The following is a 21,947-nucleotide window of genomic DNA, read 5'->3' as shown; positions in this document are numbered from 1 at the left end:
CAATGAATCATAAACAATTCATGAACATGCACCTGTGGAACGATCGTTGAGACACTAACAGCTTACAGACGGTAGGCAATTAAGGTCACAGTTATGAAATTAGGACACTAAAGAGGCCTTTCTACTGACTCTGAAAAACACCAAAAGAAAGATGCCCAGGGTCCCTGCTCATCTGCGTGAACGTGCCTTAGGCATGCTGCAAGGAGGCATGAGGACTGCAGATGGGGCCAGGGCAATAAATTGCAATGTCCGTACTGTTAGACGCCTAAGACAGCGCTACAGGGAGACAGGATGGACAGCTGACCGTCCTCGCTGTGGCAGACCACGTGTAACAACACCTGCACAGGATTGGTACATCTGAACATCACACCTGCGGGACAGGTGCAGGATGGCAACAACAACTGCCCGAGTTACACCAGGAACACACAATTCCTCCATCAGTGCTCAGACTGTCCGCAATGGGCTGAGAGGTGGGACTGAGGGCTTATAGGCCTGTTGTAACGGGCTTATAGGCCTGTCCTCACTAGACATCACAGGCAACAATGTTGCCTATTGGCACAAACCCACCGTTGCTGGACTAGACAGGACTGGCAAAAAGTGCTCTTCACTGACGAGTCACGGTTTCGTCTCACCAGGGGTGATGGTCGGATTCGCATTTATCGTTGAAAAAATTAGCGTTACACCGAGGCCTGTACTCTGGAGCGGGATCGATTTGGAGGTGGAGGGTCCGTCATGGTCTGGGGTGGTGTGTCACAGCATCATCGGACTGAGCTTGTTGTCATTGCAGACAATCTCAATGCTGTGCGTTACTGGGAAGACATCCTCCTCCCTCATGTGGTACCCTTCCTGCAGGCTCATCCTGACATGACCCTCCAGCATGACAATGCCACCAACCATACTGCTCGTTCTGTGCGTGATTTCCTGCAAGACAGGAATGTCAGTGTTCTGCCATGGCCAGCGAAGAGCCCGGATCTCAATCCCATTGAGCACGTTTGGGACCTGTTGGCTCGAAGGGTGAGGGCTATGGCCATTCCCCCCAGAAATGTCCGGGAACTTGCAGATGCCTTGGTGGAAGAGTGGAGTAACATCTCACAGCAAGAACTGGCCAATCTGGTGCAGTCCATGAGGAGGAGATGCACTGCAGTACTTAACGCAGCTGGTGGCCACACCAGATACTGACTGTTACTTTTGATTTTGACCCCCCCTTTGTTCAGGGACACATTATTCCATTTATGTTAGTCACATGTCTGTGGGACTTGTTCAGTTTATGTCTCAGTTGTTGAATCTTATGTTCATACAAATATTTACACATGTTAAGTTTGCTGAAAATAAAACGCAGTTGACAGTGATAGGATGTAGTTCATTATCTTTTCTGCATTCTACCTGGTTTTGTTCCTTACTCTGAAACTGTTTTTACATCCCAAAAATTATAGAACCTAAGAACTTTTAAAACAGAAAAAACCCTGTAATTAACTCCGGTGACTGTAATTTCCTCCATGTTAAAGGGGTCGTTTGAGATTATGGCAATGAAGCCATTTATCTACTAGCATGCTAACTAATCCTGTAAACTTCCAGTCATTGTGCTAACCCTAGTTAGCATTGGCTCGTGAAACAACCTCTAACATCCTTCATACTGGACGCAGACACATTAAAATGGTATCCACGATGGTATTCTGTGGCAGCTAGCAATATCCATACAAATAAAATAATTGTGGACCCCATGCAGTAGCTCCCTGGACCCCATGCAGTAGCTCCCTGGACCCCATGCAGTAACTCCCTGGACCCCATGCAGTAACTCCCTGGACCCCATGCAGTAACACCCTGGATCCCATGCAGTAGCTCCCTGGACCCCATGCAGTAGCTCCTTGGACCCCATGCAGTAGCTCCCTGGACCCCATGCAGTAACACCCTGGACCCCATGCAGTAGCTCCCTGGATCCCATGCAGTAGCTCCTTGGACCCCATGCAGTAACACCCTGGACCCCATGCAGTAGCTCCCTGGATCCCATGCAGTAGCTCCCTGGACCCCATGCAGTAGCTCCCTGGACCCCATGCAGTAGCTCCCTGGATCCCATGCAGTAGCTCCCTGGACCCCATGCAGTAACTCCCTGGACCCCATGCAGTAGCTCCCTGGACCCCATGCAGTAGCTCCCTGGACCCCATGCAGTAGCTCCCTGGACCCCATGCAGTAGCTCCCTGGACCCCATGCAGTAGCTCCGCGGACTCCAGTTTGAAAACCCCTGGCATAAGTCACATAATGAAACACTGGAATGACTGACTAAGATAATGTATGAATCAGTCTGAGAGGATTTACCAAGTTTAGCCAGAGACGGATTCCATCCAATCTTACCCTTTCTTTCCCTAGTCTATCCAACCTGCTGAACCATTATTTACCACAGCAGGTAATGTTGCAAAGTTATGAAACAACATAGCACCAACATCATGAATAAAGACAACTTTAACCGGTTGTAATCTAATCTGTTCTCTGCACTACTTCTACAAAACCAGTATACAAACAGGAAATTAAGTGATTCTGCCATCCCGTACCAAATTTTACACACGCAAGGCACAATCCCTCCAAACACAGTTCTACCCAGATGAAACCCTCTGTGAGAGGAGGAACATTACAAATTAGTGAAAGGAGCTTAGAAAAAGAAGGGGGAGGAGGGGGCTCATGGCTATGCAAGCTGTCTCAATTCCCAATGACCAGAAACACAGGTTACATAAACCAGCCAGTCACAGTGTGGTGTCTGTCTGTTCCTAGGTCCTGTAATCACTGTTCAACACAATGAAGACAACAATAGAAACCCCACATGCAGACACTGTTTGGTTTTTGTCTCTTGATTTTCTTCATTGAGGACCTTTGTTACTGTTAAGTTCTCATGCCAGGATGTAGAGAAAACGACCCGTTCATTTCATTAGTTTCATTCATTCATTCCGATCCTGTCCTGAGACATGGTTCTGTATGTTCTTACATGATCTCTGTAGAGAGTCCAGTGTCCTCCCCCTTCTACAAGCCAAGCGCCCACAGCAGGCAGATCAGTCCTGTGTGGGCTCTAAAGCCCTGTCTCTCTCTCTCTCTCTCTCTGGAAGTTAAACAGATTTATTTCACAGTGTTAAATAAAGCCAGTATCTAGCGGCAGTAATCTTGGTGCCAGGGAATGAACCTTGTGGTGAGATGTACAGGATTTAAAGGGTTTCAGTCATCTTGTAGTCCCATCTATGAATCTGGTCCCGCTGTGGTGTGTCTGGACATTTCTGAGAAGAAGAGGCTTATTGTTTCTAAACGTACTGCACTGTCATTATAATGATTACATTTCATTCCACCGTCACCATTATCACAAACACACAGACAGACAGACAGACAGACAGACAGACAGACAGACAGACAGACAGACAGACAGACAGACAGACAGACAGACAGCAGAAGAGCACACACACACACACACACACACACACACACACACACACACACACACACACAGACACATACACACAGAGGCAATGCTGATCTGATCCCTCAAAGCAATATATTTTCCCTCTAATCACTTATCTGTCCTTTCTGTCACCTCCAGCTTCACAAATGAATTATTTCCACTTTGTGTTAGTTTCTCTTGACATGATCGCAGATGACATGATGACATGATCACATGACATGATCACATGATGAAATTATGAAATGATGACATGATCACATGATGACATGATGACATGATGACATGATCACATGATGACATGATGACATGACATGATCACATGATGACATGATGACATGATCACATGATGACATGATCACATGATGACATGATGACATGATGACATGACATGATCACATGATGACATAATGACATGATGACATGATGACATGATGACATGATCACATGATCACATGATCACATCATGACAGGATCACATGATGACAGGATCACATGATGACAGGATTACATGATCACATGATGACATGATGACATGATGAAACGATGACATGACATGATGACATGATCACATGATGACATGATGACATGATCATATGATGACATGATGACATGCACAGTGTAGCATGGAGAGGAACCAACCAAGGAATGAAGGCTAGCTTCTGAAATGTATAAAAAAGAATGTTACTGCCTTCCCCCTCTATAGCAGTTGTGTACTTAACATGGCCTGGCATGACTTTAGTCCAGAGTCAGTGAGCTGAGGGGAGATTAATGCAGAGCTAAATCAACACAAACCCAACATGCAGATGACAGCAGGAAACAGGGTTAGTGTTATTCCCCTGAGATGGACTCATTCACTAATTTCATGGATCATTTTTCTATTAGATTGATTTCCCTCTCCATGGATATTCTGAGTATAATTCTGTGTTGCAAACCAGCTTGCTCCTCTGTCCTTGTATAGATAAAAGGAGAACTGAAAGTTCCGCTTCAAGAACAGGAAACTATAAAGATATGTGCTTATCACCCAATGCTTCGGAACTCAGACTGTCTACACTGCGCTGTTTAACACTCTTATTCTCCTGAGCTCAGAAAAATAAACAAGCAAATCTTTATTTTATAATATCCACCACAATGGTTAGCTAGCACTGAATTCATCAGTGTTTATGTCCAAGCCCCCCCCCCCCCCCCCCCCCCCACAAAAGGAGGAACCATCATAGCTTTTGAAGTACCTGGTTAAAAACAGATTGAGAAATGCTGCGGTAGCCCACTGTGAACTTCCATTCGTACTGTAGTGTGGCTGGCTGGCTGACTCCCTCCACTGCTGAACGACATCTGGCCTGTCTGACTGCTGCTATCCTCTGGCCTGTCTGACTGGTGCTATCCTCTGGCCTGTCTGACTGGTGCTATCCTCTGGCCTGTCTGACTGGTGCTATCTCTGGAAGGATGGGCTGGAGGGAGATACAGAAACAGGAAGGAGGGGCTGGAGGGAGATACAAACACAGGAAGGAGGGGCTGGAGGGAGATACAGACACAGGAAGGAGGGGCTGGAGGGAGATACAGACACAGGAAGGAGGGGCTGGAGGGAGATACAGACACAGGAAGGAGGGGCTGGAGGGAGATACAGACACAGGAAGGAGGGGCTGGAGGGAGATACAGACACAGGAAGGAGGGGCTGGAGGGAGATACAGACACAGGAAGGAGGGGCTGGAGGGAGATACAGACACAGGAAGGAGGGGCTGGAGGGAGATACAGACACAGGAAGGAGGGGCTGGAGGGAGATACAGACACAGGAAGGAGGGGCTGGAGGGAGATACAGACACAGGAAGGAGGGAATGGAGGGAGATACAGACACAGGAAGGAGGGGCTGGAGGGAGATACAGACACAGGAAGGAGGGGCTGGAGGGAGATACAAACACAGGAAGGAGGGGCTGGAGGGAGATACAGACACAGGAAGGAGGGGCTGGAGGGAGATACAGACACAGGAAGGAGGGGCTGGAGGGAGATACAGACACAGGAAGGAGGGGCTGGAGGGAGATACAGACACAGGAAGGAGGGGCTGGAGGGAGATACAGACACAGGAAGGAGGGGCTGGAGGGAGATACAAACACAGGAAGGAGGGGCTGGAGGGAGATACAGACACAGGAAGGAGGGGCTGGAGGGAGATACAGACACAGGAAGGAGGGGCTGGAGGGAGATACAGACACAGGAAGGAGGGGCTGGAGGGAGATACAGACACAGGAAGGAGGGGCTGGAGGGAGATACAGAAACAGGAAGGAGGGGCTGGAGGGAGATACAAACACAGGAAGGAGGGGCTGGAGGGAGTTACAGACACAGGAAGGATGGGCTGGGTTGGCATGATAAGCTATGCTACAGAACTCTACTGTGCTCACCGGTTTGGGATTTACTTGTGGTGATGACAGCGTTTTAATCTTGAATTGAACAGTGACTTTACCAGCCATTTCTTTTATTCAACAGTGACGTGCTTGTCTAATGAAAACATTACAACAGATGTTGTCATAGTAACACCGATAAGTCATTTCTGATGTAATGGAGAAATGTATGAATAAGATTGTACTGAAACAGGAAACCGAGTGGCTGACAGCCAATCATTACATTTACATTTGAGTCATTTAGCAGACACACTCATCCAGAGCGACTTACAGTAGTGAATGCATACATTTCATACATTTTTTCTCTGTACTGGTCCCCCGTGGGAATCGAACCCACAACCCTGGCGTTGCAAACACCATGCTCTACCAACTGAGCCACACGGGACCATTGAATGTATAATGTAATAAAATGACAGTGAAAAAGCATGTGACTCTCCAATAATTTCACCCATCACACAACAACGTTTCAGAAGACAAGGAAGGATCCGGCAGCGAGACATCTAAAGGACAGAGTTTTTATTTTTCTCTCTGCAAGTCTGTCTGTCTGTTTCTGTCTGTCTCGCTGTCTGTCTCTCCTCCCCTGTCTGTTTCTGTCTGTCTGTCTCTCTGTCTGTCTCTCCTCCCCTGTCTGTCTGTCTGTCTGTCTGTCTGTCTGTCTGCCCCTCCCTCCCTACTGCCCAGTAGGGAGATGTCAGACAGACAATGCTGGAACATACTGACCCCCATAACCCTGTGTGTTTTTTCCTTATTACAGATAACAGATACAGGCCTAATCTATCTTCATCACCAGCCAATCCTCTGGCACCTCATCACCTGTCTCTCTATGGCTGCGTCCCAATAATCTCTCCTTCCTCCTGAAGTGTGCACCTGTTCACTACTCCTCACTAGTTTAAAAGCATTGGATTGGTGTAGGCATGGGCTAGAGGGAGTTTCCATATGCAGGTCGGTTCTTTTGGGGAATAGGAGAGATGATTGAAAATAATGGAGATGGCTGCCGTTTTACGATCCCGTAACCAATTGTGCTATTGTGTGTGTTTTTTGCGTTATTTGTAACTTATTTTGTACATAATGTTTCTGCCACCGTCTCTTATGACCGAAAAGAGCTTCTGGATATCAGGACAGCGATTACTCACCTCGTACTGGAGGAATTCTTCTTCAACAAGTCGGACAGGAAGGATTTACTTCAGATGCCCGACAGGGCCCTAATTCCCGTCATTCACAGGAGGAAAAGACTGAGGTATCGTGGACGACGGTCCAGTTGCCTTGTAAGGATCCGTTGCCGGTAGGGTGATCTACCTTTACCATCGGTCCTATTAGCCAACGTACAATCAATCGATAATAAAATAGACGAACTACGATCACGTAAACTCAGCAAAAAAAGAAACGGCCTCTCACTGTCAACTGCATTTATTTTCGACAAACTTAACATGTGTAAATATTTGTATGAACGTAACAAGATTCAACAACTGAGACATAAACTGAACAAGTTCCAGAGACGTGTGACTAACAGAAATGGAATATTGTGTCCCTGAACAAAGGGGGGGTCAAAATCAAAAGTAACAGTCAGTATCTGGTGTGGCCACCAGCTGCATTAAGTACTGCAGTGCATCTCCTCCTCATGGACTGCACCAGATTGGCCAGTTCTTGTTGTGAGATGTTACCCCACTGGGGAGGAATGGCCATAGCCCTCACCCTCCGATCCAACAGGTCCCAGACGTCCTCAATGGGATTGAGATCCGGGCTCTTCACTGGCCATGGCAGAACACTGACATTCCTGTCTTGCAGGAAATCATGCACAGAACGAGCAGTGTGGGTGGTGGCATTGTCATGCTGTCATCCCGCTCCAGAGTACAGGCCTCGGTGTAACGCTCAATCCTTCAACGATAAACACGAATCTGACCATCACCCCTTGTGAGAAAACAACGTAACTCATCAAGTGAAGAGCACTTTTTGCCAGTCCTGTCTGGTCCAGCGACGGTGGGTTTGTGCCCATAGGCACAAACCCACCGCTGGTGATGTCTGGTGAGGACCTGCCTTACAACAGGCCTACAAGCCCTCAGTCCAGGTGTTGACTCATCTTGGCCTCTCTAGCCATGTAGAGCTGTCGATGCAGCCGACTCACCTTGGCCTCTCTAGCCCTGTAGAGCTGTCCATGCAGCCGACTCACCTTGGCCTCTCTAGCCCTGTAGAGCTGTCCATGCAGCCGACTCACCTTGGCCTCTCTAGCCCTGTAGAGCTGTCCATGCAGCCGACTCACCTTGGCCTCTCTAGCCCTGTAGAGCTGTCCATGCAGCCGACTCACCTTGGCCTCTCTAGCCCTGTAGAGCTGTCCATGCAGCCGACTCACCTTGGCCTCTCTAGCCCTGTAGAGCTGTCCATGGTGCTGACTCACCTTGGCCTCTCTAGCCCTGTAGAGCTGTCCATGGTGTTGACTCACCTTGGCCTCTCTAGCCCTGTAGAGCTGTCCATGGTGCTGACTCACCTTGGCCTCTCTAGCCCTGTAGAGCTGTCCATGCAGCCGACTCACCTTGGCCTCTCTAGCCCTGTAGAGCTGTCCATGGTGCTGACTCACCTTGGCCTCTCTAGCCCTGTAGAGCTGTCCATGGTGCTGACTCACCTTGTCTCTAGCCCTGTAGAGCTGTCCATGGTGCTGACTCACCTTGTCTCTAGCCCTGTAGAGCTGTCCATGCAGCCGACTCACCTTGGCCTCTCTAGCCCTGTAGAGCTGTCCATGGTGCTGACTCACCTTGGCCTCTCTAGCCCTGTAGAGCTGTCCATGGTGCTGACTCACCTTGGCCTCTCTAGCCCTGTAGAGCTGTCCATGCAGCCGACTCACCTTGGCCTCTCTAGCCCTGTAGAGCTGTCCATGGTGCTGACTCACCTTGGCCTCTCTAGCCCTGTAGAGCTGTCCATGGTGCTGACTCACCTTGGCCTCTCTAGCCCTGTAGAGCTGTCCATGGTGCTGACTCACCTTGTCTCTAGCCCTGTAGAGCTGTCCATGGTGTTGACTCACCTTGGCCTCTCTAGCCCTGTAGAGCTGTCCATGCAGCCGACTCACCTTGGCCTCTCTAGCCCTGTAGAGCTGTCCATGCAGCCGACTCACCTTGGCCTCTCTAGCCCTGTAGAGCTGTCCATGGTGTTAACTCACCTTGGCCTCTCTAGCCCTGTAGAGCTGTCCATGGTGCTGACTCACCTTGGCCTCTCTAGCCCTGTAGAGCTGTCCATGCAGCCGACTCACCTTGGCCTCTCTAGCCCTGTAGAGCTGTCCATGGTGCTGACTCACCTTGACCTCTCTAGCCCTGTAGAGCTGTCCATGGTGCTGACTCACCTTGTCTCTAGCCCTGTAGAGCTGTCCATGGTGCTGACTCACCTTGGCATCTCTAGCCCTGTAGAGCTGTCCATGCAGCCGACTCACCTTGGCCTCTCTAGCCCTGTAGAGCTGTCCATGGTGCTGACTCACCTTGTCTCTAGCCCTCACTAATGAAAGACTATTGTACTCCACTCTGTGCAGTGGGTCTAGGGTTATTAAATTAGCATTATATAAAAAAAAACAATTTGCTTGAAGCTGATTCATAGACTGAAATAAATCCTCATTGCAATATCTACACAGACTGGAATCTAGAATAGTTCAGATGATTAGACACGCCCATTGTTGGAGTACAGTATTCCTTTTTTCAAGGGCAGAATCTTAAGCACCCTGGAGGAAAGTTAAAAAGGCTTGTCTTCAAAGCTATAGAGCTACAATGAACAGTGTTTCTCTCTGGAAATAATGTTCTCTCTCGTGCAATCGTTTTGTCATACAGTAAATGTATCTCTACATTCAATGACTGCCTGAACTCTCTTCTCTGTGGATTGCGAGGCTGTGTTTCAGCCTCTCTCTCCCTCCTCAGAGATCTATTTTAAGCTTCCTTCTCTTTTCCCAACTCCTTGCAGCTACTACTGATTTGAATAATAATAATAATAATAATAATAGTTATAAACAGCCAGCCTCTGAAAGGTTAGATGCTAGCAACTCACACCTTCAGGTCTGTTTTGTTTTTGTTGGAACACCATTATGAGTATGATGACCTGTGTCTGGTGAGGTGTATGCTGGGAAGTTAGATGGTATTCACTATGAACCAAATGGAAGCAAACTGTCTGAAACAGGCAGGGACAACTTGGAAATGTTTTGATACAGTATGCACCGGCCCAGTAGGCCTCGTTCAGGAAAGTAGAACATTATAGAATGTTAATGTACAGTATTGAGTAGAAGAGATTTGAATATCTGTCCTTTTTAATTAAGTATAACATTTAATAAAAAAAATATACAGACCTAGTCTAGTGCCAATGGATTCATGTCAGGGGGGTTGATAGTTACTCTGTATAGAATGTAATGTTTTAGTGCCATCTGGTGTTGAAATGATGTAACTGATCTCTCCTTGTCCTAGTCTGTAATCCCAACACGTTTCAAATTGACCACCATTGTCCCTGTTCCTAAGAACTCAAAAGGTAACCTGCTTACATGACTAATCGCCCTGTAGCATTTACATCTGTAACCATGAAGTGCTGGTCAAGGGTTTCTGGGATGATGGTGTTGATGTGAGCCACGATAACCAGCCTTCCAAAGCACATCACGGCTACAGATGTGAGTGCTACGTGGCGATAGTCATTTAGACAGGTTACCTCGGCGTTCTTTACCAACTCTCTCCCTTTAATAATTTATAGCGTTTGGAGAAAAAAAATGATACATAACGTTTGACCTTTCTCTCCAAATAAAATGAGTGAAGGCGATAACATAAAATACACAAGGTAAATTAAAAGCAGAGCAGGAGTTCATTGACAGTTAGAAGTAGTTCTGCCTTCCCATCACATTGAGGTAGAAGAGAGGCACCAAAAACATGCAAGTAACTTAAAGCAGTCTTCAGTATTTTTTGCATAACTGAAGTGGTAAGACGTGAAACGGTACGGAAATGTTAAGAACTGAAATGGTAGGTGACAAAGGGATGTGTCATCAATACTGTGAGGTAGGCGTGAAAAACAGGAGTTCTGATGGCTTTATTTTCTTACAACATTGTTAAAACAATATGACAAACCATGCTGCACAACAGGGGGAAAAAAGGCACATTTCAAAGATATGACAGTTAGGATTGCTTATGGCAGGGTTCCCCATCTGATGGCCTGCGGGCCAGATTGATGTCATTTAGCCCGCAAAGCTTACTGAACAATTGTTCTAAATTGGACATAAGACTCTAAAAAACACCAGCGAATCAGCAACAAGTGATTTTAATTTTGAACATCTTTTCAAAGTAGTCCCACGCATCAGAGAGATATGTGATCGTATTCAAATGTAAGCAAGGTTTGTAATCATGTTTCAGTCAAAATATTACATCTGGTTGGATTTCTTGCAATCTATAAATGATTTGTAATTAATGTTCTCCTGCCCCGACCATCCACAAAAAAATATGTTAAATAAAATAAAATCGGCCTGCAGCTGAATCTACATTAGCTGGTGATCCATGGCTTTTAGCATCACTTGAAATGTCTGACCATTTCAAAACGGAGTGAATATTTATTTGAATTGGTAAATAACAAGCAGAGTGTGAGAGAATAACAGCTTGTTATTGATATACATTGATCTTTTTTTTAATATAAACAAAAACACTAAACTATCCTCAAAATAACAGTGTGAGACGAAAAACACTGGTTTCTGATGAACAAAAGAAATTCACACATCTTGACAATAAACTGAGGGATGCATTTGATCGTTGCATTGTGTTGGATATACTGTTAAACTAAACAGTTACTAGTTCTGACCTAAATGTATGGCGTTCCCCCTTCCGTGTTCTCTGGGTTCAGTTTTGTACCCATTTAGATAACTTAAAAATGGACCACTTAGGAAGCCTTTTTAATAATAAATGTGGAGCTGTCAATGTTGGCAATGCGTGAAAATAAACTGTTTCCAACGTAATAAGCTACTAGAAGACATTTCTAAGCAGCATTTGCACCGAATGAGACATGCAACTTCACAAGGCGTTGGAAACGGTATAATGTAGCAACTACTTGGTTGGAGGGAATTTCGGCGCCATACCAGATCGTCTGCAAAAGAAACACACACACCAAATCTCAAAACACATAAGTATTTAACAAGTCAGAAATCACATAAGGGCAAATCTGCACTTCCACATAGTCATGCATCGATGCCAATGGTAGACAAAGTGCAAATTTGAGTCGAAGTTAGGATTCGCCCCCAGGATTGGTTAATTTGTGCAACTGCTTTGCATGCAGTCTGGAACGTATCCGATGACAGCAGGGAACTGCTGCCCAGTTAGGAAGTCATGGGTCTGACACCTAAACCCTCCTCGGCATCACCAAGGGGGTTGGCCGTCTTGTGGAAGGGCGTCTCCTTAAAGATGAACCAGCAGTTACCACCCCACAGTATTAGGTTGAGGAATCCAAAGATCTGCCATAAGAGGAGGACAAAAACACATCTTAGTCAAGACAAAAACCATGTTTCTTAGTAAGGAAGAGTCACATTTCTCAATGGCAATGGCTCCATGTTACAATTTGTTGAAAATGAATTGAGGCTATATGTAATATACATGGATTGAACTCTGCAGCCAGAATGGAACTCGGTTCTCAAGCGAAAACTCAGGTTGGCATGTAAAACTTGTTTTTGAGTTGAGTTCCCAGGGTGATTTCCCCAATTCCACCCATGTACAGATAATTCAGGTGGTACTGTATTATTGGCCCTCTGGGTATCAAATCATTATTTTATTCAAAAATAGTGTTATTGCATGACACAAATAATTTTTCCAACAATTGTTTACACAGATCACTTTACTGTATCACAATTCCAGTGAGTCAGAAGTTTACATACACCAAGTTGACTGTGCCTTTAAACAGCTTGGAAAATTCCAGAAAATGTAATGGCTTTAGAAGCTTCTGATAGGCTAATTGACATTATTTGAGTCAATTGGAGGTGAACCTGTGGATGTATTTCAAGGCCGACCTTCAAACTCAGTGCCTCTTTGCTTGACATCATGGAAAATCAAAAGAAAATCAGCCAAGACCTCAGACAAATAATTGTAGACCTCCACAAGTCTGGTTCATCCTTGGGAGCAATTTCCAAACACCTGAATACTTACAAACAATTGTACGCAAGTATAAACACCATGGGACCACGCAGCCGTCATACCGCTCAGGAAGGAGATGTGTTCTGTCTCCTAGAGATGAACGTACTTTGGTGCGAAAAGTGCAAATCAATTCCAGAACAACAGCAAAGGACCTTGTGAAGATGCTGGAGGAAACGGGTACAAAATTATCTATATCCACAGTAAAACGAGTCTTATGTCGACATAACCTAAAAGGTCTCTCAGCAAGGAAGAAGCCACTGCTCCAAAACCGCCATAAAAAAGCCAGACTACGGTTTGCAACTGCACATGGGGACAAAGATCGTACTTGTTGGAGAAATGTCCTCTGGTCTGATGAAACAAAAATAGAACTGTTTGGCCATAATGACCATCGTTATGTATGGAGGAAAAAGGGGGAGGCTTGCAAGCCAAAGAACACCATCCCAACCGTGAAGCATGGGGGTGACAGCATCATGTTGTGGGGGTGCTTTGCTGCAGGAGGGACTGGTGCACTTCACAAAATAGACATGACAAGGAAAATGTTGTTTCAATATATCCACATCATCTCAAGACATCAGTCAGGAAGTTAAAGCTTGGTCGCAAATGGGTCTTCCAAATGGACAATGACCACAAGCATACTTCCAAAGCATACAACAAAGTCAAGGAATTGGAGTGGCCATCACAAAGCCCTGTCCTCAATCCCATAGAGAATTTGTGGGCAGAACTGAAAAAGTGTGTGCGAGCAAGGAAGCCTACAAACCTGACTCAGTTACACCAACTCTGTCTGGGGGAATGGGCCAAATTTCACCCAACTTATTGTGGGAAGCTTGTAGAAGGCTACCCGAAACGTTTGACCCAAGTTAAACAATTTAAAGGCAATGCTACCAAATAATAATTGAGTGTATGTAAACTTCGGACCCACTGGGAATGTGATGAAAGAAAAAAAAAAGCTGAAATAAATCACTCTACTATTATTCTGACATTTCACATTCTTAATTCCCTAAAACAGGGAATTTTTACTAGGATTAAATGTCAGGAATTGTGAAAAACGGAGTTTGAATGTATTTGGCTCAGGTAATTTCTTTCTTTCATCACATTCACAGTAAACTTCCGACTTCAACTGTGGTGTGTTGGTGATTAGATAGATTTCTTTTTTCTATCCCAGCCCCTGTCCCAGCACGAGGCCTTTTGGTAGGCCGTGAAATTGCAGAGCGCCAAACTCAAAATACAGTATTATAAATATTTAACTTTCATAAAATCACAAGTGAAATACATCAAAATAAAGCTTAACTTCTTGTTAATCCAGCCAAGGTGTCAGATTTCAAAAGAGCTTTAAGGCAAAAGCAAACCATGCGATTATCTGAGGACAGCGCCCCGCATACAAATGACAAATCATTTTTAAACAGTTGCGACACGAAAGTCAGAAATAGCGATATAATATATGCCTTACCTTTGAAGATCTTCTGTTGGCACCCCAAAAGGTCTGTTACAAAAGGACCATTTGTAATGTTCGATAAAGTCCTTTGTCGTCTTTACCGGCGATAAATAACCAAGAACGCGCTTTCCTCCACGCGCTTGGAGACACTACAGCTAAAATGGGAGCCACTTAGAAAAACTACAACTTCTCCCTCATTTTTCCAAAAACCAGCCTGACACTCTTTCTAAAGACTGTTGACATCTAGTGGAAGCCCTAGGATCTGCAATCAGGGAAGATTTCACCCCATTATAAAAGTACCAGCCATTGAAATCAGTGGTATGCTGAAAATATATTTTTTGGGGATGGTTTGTCCTCGGGGTTTCGCCTGCCATTTCAGTTCTGTTATACTCACAGACATTATTTTAACAGTTTAAGAAACTTTAGAGTTTTCTATCCAAATCTACCAATTTGCCTGGGAACTCAACTCAAAATCTACCAATTTGCATATCCTAGCTTCTGGGCCTGAGTAGTCGGCAGTTTACTTTGGGAATAATTTCCATCCGGAAGTCAAAATACCGCCCCCTATTGTGCTTAACTGAATTGCCTAGTTAAATAAAGGTTAAATAAAAAATAAATGTGGGGCTGTTTGACTTCCAAAGGCCCTGGGAACCTTGGTATGATACATGGCATGATGGACTCCATCAAGTACCAGGAGACTTTAGACCAGAACCTGTCTGCCAGGAGTCTAAAACTGGGTCGATGTTGAATCTTCCAGCAGGACAACGATCCAAAGCATTCCTCCAAATCCACACGAAAATGGTTCACTGACCATAGAGTCAAGCTTTTGCAAAGGACATCCCAGTCCCCTGAGCTAAACCCCATTGGAAACCTGTGGGGTGAGCTGAAGAGGAGAGTCCACAAGCGAGGACCAAGGACCTAGAGAGTTTCTGTATGGAGGAATGGTGTCAAATCCCTTCCTATGTGTTCTCCCACCTCATCAAAGATTCTAGGAGACTACTCAGAGCTGCTATCTTGGCAAAGGGAAGATGTGTTCTCCCACCTCAAACATTCTAGGAGACGACTCAGCGATATTGTCAAAGGGAGGGGGGCACAAAGTAGAAAATTCAGGGGTGCCAATAATTGTGACATGCATGTTTTGTTTTTTTAAATATAATAATTATTGGTTGATGACAAAACATGTTTGAACAATTTTAACTCAATTAAAATGTTAGATTCATATGATATTTTGAGTGTAAGATCAAGCTGATCAACAAATACTCCCCCCCCCCCCCACAGACTTTTGTTCATATTTATCTAGGGTGCCAATAATTCAGGAGGGCACTGTAAGTAGCCACCATTAATAACACTACAGGTAATAGCCTACCACAGAGGAGTTGAGTCGCCCCATGTGAGGCACTGCTCCTGGTGTGCACTTGTTGCCGACGTCCTTGCAGGTGGAGATTAAGCCCACCAGGTTAGAGGGGCTGGTAGCCCACTTCACGTCAGTCAGGCCTTTACCCCAGGCAGAGGAGGACACCAGCCACAGGAAGGTAAAAGCTGCTGTCACCAGCAGGTCCTGTTGAAAGGACAAGAGACATTGTAAATAAAAGTATATAAAATACAGGTTCAAGAGGAAAGTTGGAACATAAATCAGACAAACACGCAGACAAACAGTATGTAAACGGCCCATATAAAACAACCTCACTTGGTAACAGCTTACTCCTGCATCCCACCACCAAATAATTAGTCGTCACGCTTTTTCATTTGAATCGTTATGCATCTGATTGGGTGAAACTTGAATTAGCGAAGCAGAAAACGTCAAAAGATTTGAAAGTATTTGATGTTCGCTTGATTCAGCACTTTTGGAACTAATCTATTGCTTCCATTGTACTGGGCAAAATAAATCAAATGCACCTCAAATATCTGACAACGTACTTGACCCAGATCCGTTGGTCCACAAGAAACCAAAAATGTTCAACACGCGCCCCGCCCCAGTTCCAGAGGAACGCGCGCCCCGCCCCTACCCAGTTCCAGAGGAACGCGCGCCCCGCCCCTACCCAGTTCCAGAGGAACGCGCGCCCCGCCCCTACCCAGTTCCAGAGGAACGCGCGCCCCGCCCCTACCCAGTTCCAGAGGAACGCACGCCCCGCCCCTACCCAGTTCCAGAGGAACACGCGCCCCGCCCCTACCCAGTTCCAGAGGAACGCGCGCCCCGCCCCTACCCAGTTCCAGAGGAACACGCGCCCCGCCCCTACCCAGTTCTGGTTTTTCATTTACAGACCACTGTTAAGTGCCCTTTCTCTCGTTAAGTGCCCATCACACGCAGATGTCAAGTGTCTATAGCTATTTCATGCCACTGCTCAAGTTCTTTAGCCTTGTTGGGTTCTGAGAATATGAAATAAACTTATTCATGTCACTGAGGGAGAGAGGGTAATGTATGATGTTTACATTATGTCAGGATATGTTATTGTTAGCCATCAGGGATCCTTTGGGAGGAGAAGAGACAGTCTGGTACCAATCACCATGACAGCCGTGAGTTGGGAAGGAGTGAGCACTTTGGTGTAGAGGTCTGGTTAGATGAAGTGAGGAAGAACAGATATGACTAAGGTTCTGTCTAGCAACAGAGATGCATTGGCTGTTCAGATGTGTAGGAGGAGACTCAGCCTAGGAGAAAGGGTTAAATATCAGTGCTTTTGTGAACAAATGTCTTTGTCTAATGCAGCTGTATTGACCCTCTGGGAAGAATAAACTTGGTTTAAGCTTTCATAGTGTCCGTCGAGTTTTTACTCAGAATTAGAACCTAACAGCCTTCAAGTCATTCTATAGACTGGGATTTTGCTCAACGCCTAACATCAACACCTTCCATTCACCACTACAAAAAGCATGAAAACAATTCCCAGTTAACTCACCACAATGGGGCCGCGGCTGGTCTGCTTGTAGACGTGCTGGTAGCCCAGGTAGAGCACCAGGCTGGCGGTGCTGTAGAGGAAGGCAAACACCCCGATACAGACGTAGAACTCAGCTGAGGAAGAGTGGTCGCCTGTCAGATAAAGCTGGATAGTACTGGAGTCGTTCTTACAGGAGGGGACGCTGTATGGATGGGCCATCAGCCTGTGAGAACAGAGATATGTAGAGAGAGGGTGGTGTTCAGTAAGGAGAAAACAAAGTGAAACAGGGATGTACTACCAGAAACTGTCCAATAAGAACACATGATCTTTTGAGTGTAGAGACATGTAGTATTGGGTCATGTTCAGTAGGGAGACGTTTAGGAAATGTTTTATATCGGAGGAAAAACAGCGAAGTACTCGGCTGAGCTTGTCCAGTAAAAATATAGATTCATGTTTTGTTGCAAAACATTTTGCTTCAGTGTCCCCCGCTGAACACGACCAAATTATAACAAGCCACTTTGAACAGAAACATCACACACCCATACAATTCATCTGTTTACTCCTGTTCTGCTTACCTGAACGGGTAGTTAAAGACAGCAGTGATTTCTTGGCTGGTGCTGCGACCCTGGCACTGCACATTGATGCTCGTAGTGCCGGCATAACCAGACGTCGTAGCGAAGGCAAATATGGAGAAGATCTGCAGACACAAAGCCAAATAAGGACATGACACAATGAAATTAAAAGAAACAGTTGACAGTTTATAACTGGATACACACACACACACACCCACCCCTCTTTCTGAAATAACATTCAGTCCAAACAGTGCAGATTAGAACATGTGACTACGCTGCTCTACCAAGCAAAAAGGCAGTAACTGCTCATTTGGTCATGTCATTTTTTTGCTACATTAAATACATGCTTAATCATGTGGACAACTATCCTGCCTCTATTGTATTCAGGAGAAAGTGAGGGTCATGTTAACAATAAGTGCATAAAGTTACTGTGAAACCAAGGTAAATAAAAGCATTCTCCCTCCTCAGTTCATGCCTTTTTGCTTGGTAGGGCAGTAGGGTCCCCTGCGCTGTAACCAAGGGTAGTTTGCTTTACAGGTTCAAAGCAGTGTGTGAAGGTGTTGTGACAGGAGTTGAGCGGTCAGGTAACAGTAGAATGTTAAACAAGACATCTAGAACTCAAATCATGGCCCAGCGAGTCATAGGCTTCCCTCTCTCTCACACACACAAAATTTCCTCTACAGAAGGGCATCCTTTCCTCACAGGAAGTGATTTATCACTAGCCTATAGAAAAGCAGGAAAAACACAGTAGAGAAATCAACTAGTGGTCGTACTGACATGATGGTCTTACGCCGTAGAGAGCAGTAGTTTTTATTAACCTCAATAAAACAATCCTTTAATAAAATGCGGTACAGGATGCATGTCTAAAAACACTTCTCAAGAGACGCCACCTCACAGATGGCTGTGTAGAGCCTTGTTGTATTGATACACCACAGAGGCCATAGTATAGGGCGGTGAATACTGTAGAATAATAATCATTTACTGGTAGAATATCACATATCAGCGAGATCTAAAGGAGACTGGAGTCTGTCTTCTACATCTTGGTGCCACACTAGTCATAGACAGTCGACATGCCTTGCAGAAAATATATATTTGTTGTATCTTGTAAATGACCAGATTGCTACAACGCTTCATATTTAGTTTGCAACAATGAAGTTGTTACAGTATAGTAGTCTAGGTCGGGACATCCAAGTTGTTACATGATGAATAGGTGAACTGCAGTATATCACAACACCAGCTAGTTTCAATCCATTTGAAACCCATTCTGCTGCTATGCAGGGTGGCTGGTGACACGGTTAAAAAAATATTTAAAAAAGGCACCGTCTGCATTAGTCTGCTTAATCAGGCTGTAATACATACAGCCTGAATCAAATGACTGCAAAGTCATGCAAATGTTCCTTACAAACCAGAATGATGAATTTAATTACATTTGAACTTACTCTACAGGTTATCTATGCATTTTAATACTTCATTTGAGACAAAATATCCACAGGAAAGTATTGTTTGCCCAACTTTTTCGAGTGACGGTACTGAAGTTGACATTTCTCTAACCTTGACCATGTAAATACCTGCTGATTTAAGTTAGCATGCATGCATCGCGTGCACACGTTTGCTCGTGATTGAAGGTATGTGCACAAGACGGAAGTACATGCACACAATGCACACATACTAACCATACCTTAGTGAAACAAACTGAAGCCAGCGGGTGTTTACTTGGTTTTAAACATGTTCCAGGTGAAACAAATTTCAACGTCCATACCAGCACTCTAAAAATAAAGTTGGGTAAACATAACAATGCTTTCCTTTGGATATTTTGTCTCAAATTTCAGCCATCTGGACAAAACGCAACAGACAACCGGTAGAGTCATTTCAAATGTAACTGTATGTAACAACCATCTGACTTGTAAGAAACATTTACACGAGTTTGCAGTCCTATTTTCACGCTGTATATACCAATTTAATTATGTATTACAGTCTGATTAAATCAGACTACCACTAGACAGACCTACCACTACATATTTAAGAAAAAAAAAATAATACATTAATTTCAAGGCATTGAAGTTGTCCCCATAATATGCCAGATAACATTACATGACACATAAGGGTCATTGGACTAAAGGCATCTTCTGTAGATGGGTGTTTTAAGAGCCAGACACTGAAACTGAACATTATCACATACGGCTTGCGGTACGTTTTTTTTTTTTTTTTTTGCTGCATAAGAACCTTATCTTTCATGTCAGCAAGGAATTATCCAATTTTCTTAAAAACGTTCAGTTGATACACACCTTTATTTAACTAGGCAAGTCAGTTAAGAACACATTCTTATTTACAATGACGGCCTATCCATCATTGCTTAAGAGTACATTTGGGCTACATAGACTAATAATTAGTATCTAGAAAAACAAACAAACTTACCCATTCGAGCGCTCTAATAAACGCCAAGGGCTCTTTCAAGGGTCCCAAGTCCAGAGTAAATCCTGAAGTCTGAATATTCTTTTGATATTCAAGAAAACAGAAAAAGGTAAACAGTTTATTAGCTAACTAAGTAGACCAAGCTGCGTTGTCATTGGAGGATAGGCATGCAACCAAACACACAAATAGAAATACCACGCAATCCTTTTGCGCAATAGAAGAAAATGTAATTTAGCAAACATAAAGACTTTTTTCAGACGCTGTTTTTACCTGGGATATCCCGTTCATTGTTCCACTGTCGCAAGTCAATTTCCTCCAACAGTATGCAGTACTTTCTCTTTAGACGATTGTTGGTAGGTGGGGAAAAAATTGGATGACTTGCTTGGTAATTTCAGAAACTTATGTCAAACTTTTTTTTTCTCCAAGTGAAGAGCGCTGCACACGTGTTCACCGACGTTCTTAAAGAGACACGTCCACCTAATTGTACTCATTTGTATTAACAAGAATACATCCATACAAAAGATACATGGGGAACATACAGTACCAGTCAAAAGTTCGGACACACCTACTCCTTCCAGGGTTTTTATTTATTTGTACTATTTTCTACATTGTAGGATAATAGTGAAGACATCAAAACTATGAAAAAGCATATGGAATAATGTAGTAACCAAAAAAAGTGTTTAACAAATATTTGAGATTCTTCAAAGTAGCCACCTGTCACCAGCCACCCTGCATAGCAGCAGAATGGGTTTCGAATGGATTGAAACTAGAAGACTTGGTTGATCTACTAGGACAGGTTCTCAACTGGTTCAAATCATACCTCTCTGAGCGGTATCAATTTGTTCAGATGGGCAACAATTCATCTGAATGCTCCAAGGTTTAATGTGGCGTTTCCCAAGGTTCTATGCTTGGACCCCTTTTATTTTCCTTGCACATGCTACACCTTGGTAATGGTTTTACGTAAGCACAACATGCACTTTGATTGCTACGCTGATGATACCCAATTGTATTTATCTTTTAAAACAGACAATGCTTTACAGTCAGCCCGCTTTGTGACTTGTATCACAGATGCCAACCCAACTTCTTGCTTTTACATTCTGATAAGACAGAAATGATGCAACCTGGCCACAAGAAAGTTACAAACAAAGTGTCAGACCTCACACTCAACATTGATGGTTGCCTCATTACCTTTGACCCCGGCCTAACTTTTGAAAACCACATAAAGAGCACATCCAAAACAGCATATTACCATCTCAGGAACATTTCCAGAATTACACACTTCATCTCTCGGCTAGATTTTAAATATTTTTTATTTATTTAACTAGGCAAGTCAGTTAAGAATAAATTCTTATTTACAATGACAGATAACTGCCTTGTTCGGGGGCAGAAACGACAGATTTTTACCTTGTCAGTGTAACAGTATAGCTTCCGTCCCTCTCCTCGCCCCAACCTGGGCTTGAACCAGGGACCCTCTGCACACATCAACAACTGACACCCCACGAAGCATCGTTACCCATCGCGCCACAAAAGCCACGGCCCTTGCAGAGCAAGGGGAACAACTACTTTAGGTCTCAGAGTGAGTGACGTCACCCGATTGAACCGCTATTAGCGCGCACCACCGCTAACTAACTAGCCATTTCACATCGGTTACATCAGCTTGGGGATTCTATCTAGCAACATTTCGGTTACTGGCCCAATGCTCTAACCACTAGGCTACCTGTTGCCC

The 21,947-nt window shown here is 44.5% G+C and overlaps 1 protein-coding gene and 1 non-coding gene across 2 annotated transcripts; both read right to left on the bottom strand.

Annotated features, from left to right (window-relative positions):
- Positions 1–6,134: 6,134 nt before the first annotated feature.
- On the bottom strand, positions 6,135–6,210 carry trnaa-ugc (transfer RNA alanine (anticodon UGC)). The gene has a single exon. It is a non-coding gene; the product is annotated as a tRNA-Ala (tRNA).
- Positions 6,211–11,925: 5,715 nt separating this feature from the next.
- On the bottom strand, positions 11,926–20,646 carry LOC106572864 (synaptophysin-like protein 2). Its single transcript, XM_014147407.3, has 6 exons — positions 20,492–20,646; positions 20,225–20,302; positions 17,813–17,934; positions 17,259–17,460; positions 15,734–15,925; positions 11,926–12,262 (listed from the first exon to the last, which is right to left on the bottom strand). Exons 1-6 carry the CDS (start codon positions 20,507–20,509, stop codon positions 12,128–12,130), a joined length of 747 nt encoding a protein of 248 aa, XP_014002882.1. The 5' UTR covers positions 20,510–20,646; the 3' UTR covers positions 11,926–12,127.
- Positions 20,647–21,947: the final 1,301 nt, after the last annotated feature.

Source organism: Salmo salar, chromosome 15 (assembly GCF_965601325.2).
Source record: "Salmo salar chromosome 15, fSalSal1, whole genome shotgun sequence".
Taxonomy (NCBI): Eukaryota; Metazoa; Chordata; class Actinopteri; order Salmoniformes; family Salmonidae; genus Salmo; species Salmo salar.
This window is presented reverse-complemented; position numbering and strand designations above follow the sequence as displayed.

Bases quoted from the DNA above. Each gene is read 5' to 3' on its own strand.
- LOC106572864 (XM_014147407.3), bottom strand. The intron at 17,935-20,224 runs GTAAGTTTGTTT...TTGTGTCTGCAG, and splicing joins TTATTAGAGCGCTCGAATGG to ATCTTCTCCATATTTGCCTT. The intron at 17,461-17,812 runs GTAAGCAGAACA...CTGTTCTCACAG, and splicing joins GTCTTTAACTACCCGTTCAG to GCTGATGGCCCATCCATACA.